Raw genomic sequence first — 9,532 nt, forward strand, 5'->3', positions numbered from 1 at the left:
TTTTAATTCTTCAAATTGAATTAAATGCACAAGTCTTGAACTAAACTCCATGCTTATCATGTCATTGACCATGAGTTACCCTTTGACTTCACTCGGACTCTTTCCCATAAGCTCCAAATGACTTTGAACGAGCCCAATGATTACCGCTTTCATCTTCTTGGCTCTTGCTCGTATAATTGGGACTCTGTCATAGCTCAATGGATCCAAATTCTTCGTGTTTGTTGAAGTAGAATTCAATCCTCCATCGTTATGCTTCCCTATGTGCGAATTTGGTGAAGTTATCCATTGATCATTCGCATCACTCCCCTCTTCCTCGAAAGGATTCAACCTCAAATCTCCACCTGCATAATCAAAAGGAAGGTCAGAAACATTAAAGGTTGCACTAACATTATACTCACTAGGGAGATCTAATTTATATGCATTGTCATTGATCCTTGCAACAACTTTTTTTTTTTGGTAAGTAATAGTAATTTTATACCAAAGAAAGATGTACAAATGCCTATCTAGGACAAAACCCCTAGAATAAGCTTAAACACAAGCATACCTTGGACAAGCCCCTAGGTTATGCCGAGACAACAAACGCTCACACCATTCAACCTATGGAACAAATAAACCAAAGATACATCACAAACACAAAGCAACACAACTCACAAGCATACCAAAGACAAGTCCCTTGGTTATGCCGAAACACCTACCTACCAACCAATTGCTACAAAACACAAAGCAAGACCTTACAACTCAAAACCAAAACATACTACAAGCCAACTCCACCCCATCTATTCAAAGATTGTATGAGGAATATCCCAATTGTTTGCAAGAATCATATTTTCTCTAGACTTGGTAACCTTTCTCAAGCATGAAGCTCTAACTCTAACACCTTCTTGAATAAGCATACGGACTCTCTCCCTTGGTAATCCGGCTCTTCCAAAGCAAGTATCATTCCTAGACTTCCAAATGTAGTACACGGCTGCCCCAAAGCAAAGCTTACTCACAATATTCTTGAAGCTATTTTCCTTCCATTTGTTTGCTAATTCCGGGATCATTGAAGTCCATGAGCTATACATGATTTGTTGATGGCAAAGATTGAGCATTCCATTCCAGATTTGGGAGCTGAAAACACACCTAAAAAATAGATGGTCCATGCTTTCCGGATCCACCTTACATAATGGGCATACATTGTGGGAAATAAGGCCAATTCTTGCTAACCTATCTCTTGTCATTAGTTTACCTCTAATACCCAACCATACAATGAATGAATGTCTTAGGAAATGCCTTTTAAACCATACAATATTGTGCCAACTTACCTTGTCCTTCCTACTCCTCATAATCTCCCATGCCGATTTGATTGTGAACTTGCCATTAGAATTAGGAGCCCATGTTAGAGCATCCTCCCCTCCCATTGGGCAGCAAGGGAGAGCTCCCTTTATCTCCATGAGGTGGCAAGAATTCGCTGCTGGCCATTTCCACCCATGCTCATCAATGACTTCTTTTACTAAAGCATGCTTAGGAATTCCGGAATCATAGATAATCCGGTTCCCAAATTTGTCCATTAATGGTCCAAATGGGTGCCAATTATCAAGCCAAAGAAAGGTGTTTTCCCCATTGCCAATGACTTTCTTGAACTTGGTTTTCATTTGTTCCCTAAGTTTTAAAATTTTCCTCCAAACCCATGAGCTCTCATTATTCGGTTTGATCTCCCAAAAACTTTTTCCTCTAAGCTTGTTTGCCTTAATCCATTCCACCCATAGTGAGTTCCCCTTATCAAGGAGGATCTTCCACATATTCTTTGTTATGGCAGCCTTGTTCCACACTTTGCACCTCATAATGCCGAGACCTCCCTCCTCTTTAGGCACACAAACCTCTTCCCAAGCAACTTTTGCTTTTCTTCCATCCATGGCAGCACCATTCCAAAGAAAATCCCTCAATATTCCATCTATTTCCTTGTGTACATTTGAAGGAAGAATAAATATAGAAGACCAATACACTTGAATGCTAAATAGGACAGCCTTGATAAGTAACAATCTCCCCGCATAAGATAAGGACTTATTCCGCCACGAATAAATTCTCCCCACAATCTTATCAATGAGCATCTTGCAATCACTTCTTTTAAGCTTTGAAGAAGTTATTGGAACTCCTAGATACTTGAAAGGCAATTCTCCTACCTCCACATTGATAGAGTCCGCAAGCTTGATCTTCTCCTCTTGGGGTAATCCGGAGATGTATATATTGCTTTTGTTGCAATTCATTTGGAGACCGGACCATTCATGAAAAAGCTTTAGGGAACTTTTCATGAGAGTAAGCGATTCAACATCTGCCCTACAAAACAAAATAAGGTCATCGGCAAAGCACAAATGAGTTATGTTGTTTTCCTTACATTTCCAATGATGGCCAAAAGAAGGAATGTTCTTGAGTTCTCCAAGCATCCGTGAGAGGATCTCCATTGCCATGACAAAGAGGTAAGGGGATAAAGGGTCCCCTTGCCTAAGCCCATGAGAACTCTTGAAAAATCCCACCAATTCACCATTTATTCCCAAAGAAAAAGAGGGGGTTGAGATGCAGCTCCTAATCCATCCAATGAATTTTCCATGAAAACCAATTGCTTCAAGAATAGCAAGGATGAAGTCCCAATGAACCGTATCATATGCCTTCAATAAGTCAATCTTCATGGCACACTTCTTGTCTTTGCTCACTCTATGGTAATTATGCATTAGGTCTTGACACAACATAATATTCTCTCCAATGCACCTTCCTCCCACAAATGCTCCTTGGGCTTTATCAATGAAACTCGGAAGTATGGCTTTGAGACGATTTGCAAGGATCTTTGAAATGCACTTATAGATTATATTGCAGCAAGCTATCGGCCTATACTCCATACACCTTGAAGCGTTAGCAACCTTAGGGACAAGAGCTAAGATAGTGCAATTTACCTCCTTGAGAAGATGGCCTGAAGAGAAAAAGTGCTGGACTGCCTTGATCACATCATTCCCCACAATCTCCCAAGTGGTTTTAAAGAAGAAGGCTCCATACCCATCCGGACCCGGAGCTTTGTTGTTGTCCATGGCAAAGATAATGGATTTGATTTCCTCTTCCCCCACTTCCTTGATCATGTTTTCTTTCTCTTGAATCTCTATTTGAAAATTAAGCAGCCTTTGAATTTCCTCTACATTGGAATTGCATGAAACCGTGGAGTTAAGGACCTTTTTGAAATAGCTCACAAACTCCTCTTTAACATCCTCCATATTACTAACAAAGGTTCCATCATCTAGGCACACCCCATTGATAGAGTTCCTACTCCTACGGGCTTTGATACATTTGAAGAAAAACTTGGAGTATTGATCTCCTTCTTGAAGCCAATGAACTTTAGCTTTTTGGCGAGCTAAAGATTCTTCAGCTTCACTTAGATTTTTGTAGTTCTCCAAACAAACCTTTTCTTCCTTAGCTAAATCTTCATTTAGTGGGCTGCTTTGAAGTCTATTTTGAACATCCTCCAGCCTTCCTTTTGCTTCTTCCACCTTCTCTGAAATTCTCCAAAACCCCTCCTTATTTAGCCTCCTAAGAACCTTTTTTAATCTCTTGAGCTTGCTGATGAGCTTATACATAGGGCTGCCTTCTACATCCTCTTGCCAAGACTCCCTCACAATATTAAGGAAATTATCATGTGTTGCCCACATGTTATAGAACTTGAAAGGGACCCTCCTCCTCCTTACACCACCTCCACACGTCACAATGCATGGGGAATGGTCAGAGATGGAATGGTTAAGAAACATGGCAAAGGATTCCTCAAAAACATCTTTCCATTGTTCATTTACAAGGGCTCTATCCAACTTGCATGCTATCCTCCTATGTCCCTCACTACAATTACTCCAAGTGAGTTGGTTTCCCATGTACCGAAGATCTTCTAGATTTGCTTCCTCACAACACTTATTTAGGTCATCACTATAAGTATCTCCCCATGATACTCCTCCAATTTTCTCACTTGGACCCCTAATTGCATTAAAGTCCCCCATTATTAGCCACGGTTTGTTCCCCATCCCATTGGAGAGCCTATCAATTTCCTTCCATAATCTTCTCCTTTCCATAGGTTGATTATACCCATAGACTATAGTTAAGGCTATAAGAGAGTTCTCCTCTACTAACCAAGCCTCCCCATGTATGAATTGCGGATTTTTCTCAATGACATTAAAACTGATAGTATCCTTATTCCATCCTACCCAAATTCTCCCATTAGGGTGACTATCATTGTTATTAGCATTCTCCCACTCTCTCCAAATATTACCATTCACTATACTTAATCTATCATTCCCCACTTTAGTTTCCAACACAGCCATTATTTCAATGTTATTATGCTTGATAAAGTGCCTTACCTCCCTTTGTTTGATAGGAGCATTGAGGCCCCTAATGTTCCAGCAAGCTATCTTTGTCATTTGGATGATAGTGGAGGGGAATTAGCTTTCTTGAGCTTTGCCAATTTTTTCCCCAAGTTCTTAGTCTTCTCATCCATTTCCTTCTTCCTAAAATCCATCTCATCCACCTTTAGTTTTCCTCCGAATGGGACTATTGTTGGAGAGCCCTCAATTACCAAGTCCTCCCCCCCATTTGTACTAGCTCCTTCTACCTCCATATCTATCCCTTTTGCTGTTGTAACTTGACTACTCTTGGAAGTGCTAGCTTCATACAACTTTTCTTTTCCTGCCGAAATGACTTCTTCATTGGTTTTCTCCGGATTGACCTCTTCTTCCATCATTGTGCTCCTTTTGATTTGCTCATTGGACTCATGGTTGGCTAATGCTGAATATCTATTGTTCTTATTTGTGTTTCCCCCCAAATTATGAAACTCCACGCCTTTACCTTTGGCCTTTTTGTCATTGCCGTTTGCCACCTTTAGTTTACTGTCTTTCCCATTTAGCTTCTTTGTTGTTATCATTCCATCCCCAACCTTGAGGTTTTTCCATGAAGATGTGCTACCTTCATGTTTCGGAGCAAAATGACAATTGGCAGTGGAGTGTCCAAAGCATTGGCACCCATTGCATTTTAGTGGTTTCCAACTATACTCTACATTGATCACCAAGTTTTCACCATTTGGAAGAGTTAAGTTGATAGTCTCCGGGCATTCCGCATCCACTTTGATCTCAATACATATCCGTGCAAACTCTAATCTTGTCCCTCCTTCCGTAACAGCATCCATATAAAGAGGATTCCCAATGGCACTTGCTATGTAGCTAAGTCCTTTTGGAGACCAAAACTCAAGTGGAATGCCATACAATCTCACCCATATAGCCACCTTTTTGACATCATTGATCATCATGGGAAGGTTTGTAGTCCATTTCCGAACTATAAACGGCTGTCCACCAATTGTAATCTGTCCTACTTCCACCGCTCTAGAGACTCCATCCATGTCTTGAAATTTTAGTATAAAAACTCCTTGGCCAGAGGTCATAACCTCACTTAGTCCATATGATGCCCATATCTTCTCAAGTGCTCTTTTAACAGTCAAGAATGGAGGTCTTTTGCCAAGGAAGAAACCCACCGCACAGGTTCTCCATTTTGTAGCACCCTCTTCCGCAATTTCTAGTGGAGGGGCAACACACACACGCCCTTTTGCATCTCTTCCTTTAGGCTCATAATATTCCAGCTTAGTACAAGACTCCTTTGGGGAGAAGAGGGAGCTCCAAGGAGCCTTATTATCTTTAACACCAACGGAAACCAAAGGAGTTTCAGTAGACTTTTCTTGACCAGAAGACTCCATACTAAAAAAGGTAATTGGCGAATGAGGGAAGAGGGAGGGAGGAAAAGAAAGAAAGATGATGAGAGCCTAGCTAAAATTATGCAAGAACCAGCCTGCACAGAGTAGAGCAGACCATAGGCACAGCAGACTAAACTTTCCTGAAAAGGAAAAGAGGAGACTGCCACGGAAAGAACAAAATAGTATGCACCAAAGAGGAAGTTGCGCAAACTACAAGCAAAGTTTCAAAATTTGAATTTCAGGAGAGAGGGAAGCTAACACCACCAACCAAGCTACTAAGCTTAACACCGGAAAAGAAGAACCACCGGAAATGAAAGCAGAAAACCGAAAAACAGGAGTGAGATTGAAACCGGAAAACTTAGAAGAGACTTGCTCTAAAAACAGCACCTTCAAAATAAGAATAAAAAAACTCTAGAGCAGTCGCCATAAGAAAGAAAGAAAAGAGAATAAAACAGTAACCGGAGGAGGGAGCAGAGCCGGTGACCTTGGTCACCGGACCGGAGGATAGAAAACTAAGAGATACCAACACAGCCAAGAATGAAGAACTCAAAGACTAAAGGGGGGGAGGAGGAGGGGGGATGTGGTGTTTAGAGAGAAGGGAGAGCATGTTTTTTAGAGAGAGGATTCAAAATCATCCTTGCAACAACTTGAAAAGGTCCATCTCCTCATGGGTGAAGTTTAGATCACCTTTGCAAAGGAAACCGTTCTTTGCGCAAATGCAACCAAACCCAATCCTTAGGCTCAAAAACCAACTTCTTACGCCCTTGATTCCTTTGGTTTGCCACTTGTTGGTTCCTTTTATCTATGTTAAAGGATTAAAACCATACACAATTTCAAAAGGTGAATAGTGTGTGGATGAATGCATAACCCTATTATATGCAAACTCTACATGGGGTAAACTTTCATCCCAAGACCTATTGTGTAGGGTCATCACCTATGCATTTGGACATTATGCAGCTCTATGTCTGTATCCCAAGCACCTAAAGCATTATATATCACGTGATTTACCCTTGGATTTGTCATCCTTAGATTGCATTTTTGGTGTAGTGAGCTCTTTATTTTTGGTTTGATCATATCTACCCTTATTTGTATTCGCATCACCTTCCTTGTTCCCTTTTGATGTATTTTCGGCTACCTCTCCAACCCTAGCTTCCAATTCTCTATCAAGTCTCCATTTGGCTCAAGCCACCATTAAGAATGAAGAATTAGCTTCATGCAAGCCCAAAGATTCATTGCTTTTTCCACATTGGCCCAACTTTACTTTTGGGTGCAATTTCATTACTTGCATCCAAGGCCTTAATGAAATGGAAACTTAAATGAGTCCAAGAAGCCAACTCCAAGCCTACTTGAAGCCCAAGTAGATGAGGTAGCCCTCCATCACTTAAATGGAGCCCAAGATGCCATGAAGCCCATTTAGTTGGATTGCAACTAAATGGGAAGCAAGTAACTTTAGTTGGTGGACATAGTTCCACCTTTTAGGGAAAAATTGTCCCTTTTTGTTGTTTTCTTGAATTAATATAGTATGGCCTTAGTATTGAATGAATGGTTAAGCTTAAATGAAGGGAAAAGCTTCCATGTCAAAATTAATGCTCCATTTTGCCGCCACTTGCTCTTGTATATATGAAAGTGGATTTTCATTTGTAAGCTAGACTTCTTGCTAATGAATATTCAAGTAAAAGTTTTGTAGCTTTTCTTTAGTTGCTTTTTTCCTTTATCCAATTCATCTTGGAGGAAGAATTGGTGGTGGAAGACCCTAAGGTTGGTGGAAATTTCCTTTATGCCTTGGTTAACTTTCTTGTTACCCCTTGGAATCCAAAGTGTGAATGTGTGTTATATGCCCGGGTACTGTTCACAGTATGTAATTTTGCCATTTTCAGATTTTGCCATCCAACTTTGAAACTAGTTTTGAATGCCTTGTTGATTGAGTTGTGATTGCTATCATATATCATTAGAAAGCTCTTTGAATGCCCTTTCCAATGAACCATAATTTGTATGTTTTGGAAGTCATTTGATTGGTCAAATTGGAAGACAAAATGCTGCTGTGCCATATGAACAATAAATTCCAGATTTTCAGTTTGTGACTTGTTGCATTGCCTTGATGGATATGCACCATTTGGTATCAGAGCATAGGTTATTTGTGTGATTTGTTGACTGATTTTCATCTCCGGAGCTACTGTTCACCTCCCGGAATTTACTGTTCACTACAAAAATACTGTTCACAGAACCTTAATTTGCCTTAAACACAAACCTTCCTTAACCTAAACACTTACCAATACTCACCCCAACCCTTACACGCTTATAACCATTAACCATTACCACAAATGTCCCACAAAAGAACTTCATCCTCATCCTCCTCACCTCCTCATCCTTGGGAATTTGCCCACATGGCATTAAAAGAAGAAGTTAAAGGAGAACTTAAGGCCATTAAGGACCAAATGAATCAAATGATGCAAATGATGAGAGACTTGACCCTAACTCAAAGTAGGGCACCCTTATCACAACCCCAAACTTCAACACAAAGCCAAATACCCCCTCCTCCACCTCACCCAACCCAACTACATCAACCAAGAAGACATATTAGACCTTCCCCTCCTCCTAGACATCATAGGGAGGAATTGATGCTTCATGATTATTCAAGTGAGGAAGAACAAGAGAGGCCACCTAGGAGAGAAAAGGTAGATCAAAGACCTTCCAGTTGCTGAAATACGGTTCCCAGAAGAAATTCGCTGGACAAGCATGCAAGAAAAAATCAGGCAGAATCAGAAGGCCAGAAGCAGGACCTGAGGCAGGGACGCTGTTGCAGATGTTTCCCAGCTCCATCCTACAAAAATTGCAACCAATTGAGGCAATGGGGTTGATTTGTATGTATCTTATTAATTTAGATTTATACTGGAATAATAACTCACAAGAATAATATGACAGTTCAATGAACTAAAAAAAGCTAATCAAACAAGTATGAAAAAAATTTACTTTCTTGTACAAACAAGTGTTCACCATTTTTAATGAGAGAAGCATAGTTTGTCTGATTGGGGAAGTTTTGGCTTATGAAGCATGGGCATACCTCATTTCTCTCTGCGATTCAAAACACCTTTGAACATTTACGCCTTGGAGTGTTCTGGTTGAAGAAACCTGGGGCAGTAGTCCTAATCGAGTATTCCTCTGTTGATTAGACATGCATCTATTTAGGCCAACCAAAGTTCAACAAACTCCAATGAAAATTGAACTCTGCATTGTAACAGTTCATAATTAGCAAAATTTAAAAAAAAAAAAAGGATAATTACATAACGGCATTAACTAAAGGCTTTCCGAAATCTTAATAGGCAAAAAGACTAACAGAAGATGGAAAGCAAGCCTCAGTAGAATCTAATTAGAGAATATACATCACACAAAAGCTGCATAATTTATAAACTGTAAGAGACAACAACTATCAGTATACAAATAAATGTAACATGTGTGGATTTTAAAAGTTTGATTTTTGAATGATAATTTTAAAAGTCATACCTGCCATTGATCGGGAAAGGTAGCAGCTAGCAGTATCCAATTCTATTGTCTTATCTCCCATCATTGTTTGGGAGAAAGGATAACTGATGAATATGGAAACTGCAGATCTTCCTAAAGACCTCATCCCAGAAGAATAAAGTAAATTAGAAAGCCACAAAGCATTAAACATGCTTTCCTCACCTAATTCAAAATACATATATATAATAAAAGGAAGAGCTTACATGGGATTTCAAAGCAGAAATCAAACAGGTTACATTGTAACCATATAAAGTGAACCTTCCCCTCCCC

The 9,532-nt window shown here is 39.9% G+C and overlaps 1 protein-coding gene and 1 long non-coding RNA gene across 2 annotated transcripts; both read right to left on the reverse strand.

The window, feature by feature from the left end:
* Positions 1–298: 298 nt before the first annotated feature.
* On the reverse strand, positions 299–4,328 carry LOC123219676. Its single transcript, XM_044641673.1, has 7 exons — positions 3,426–4,328; positions 2,482–2,969; positions 2,163–2,316; positions 1,728–1,940; positions 1,305–1,502; positions 545–597; positions 299–341 (listed from the first exon to the last, which is right to left on the reverse strand). The coding sequence occupies exons 1-7, from the start codon at positions 4,326–4,328 to the stop codon at positions 299–301; spliced, it is 2,052 nt and encodes a 683-aa protein (XP_044497608.1).
* A 4,220-nt stretch (positions 4,329–8,548) lies between these two features.
* Positions 8,549–9,327, reverse strand: LOC123219790. Its single transcript, XR_006502907.1, has 3 exons — positions 9,245–9,327; positions 8,714–8,968; positions 8,549–8,564 (listed from the first exon to the last, which is right to left on the reverse strand). It is a non-coding gene; the product is annotated as an uncharacterized LOC123219790 (long non-coding RNA).
* Positions 9,328–9,532: the final 205 nt, after the last annotated feature.

The sequence above is a fragment of the Mangifera indica genome, chromosome 6, assembly GCF_011075055.1.
Source record: "Mangifera indica cultivar Alphonso chromosome 6, CATAS_Mindica_2.1, whole genome shotgun sequence".
NCBI classification, from domain to species: domain Eukaryota; kingdom Viridiplantae; phylum Streptophyta; class Magnoliopsida; order Sapindales; family Anacardiaceae; genus Mangifera; species Mangifera indica.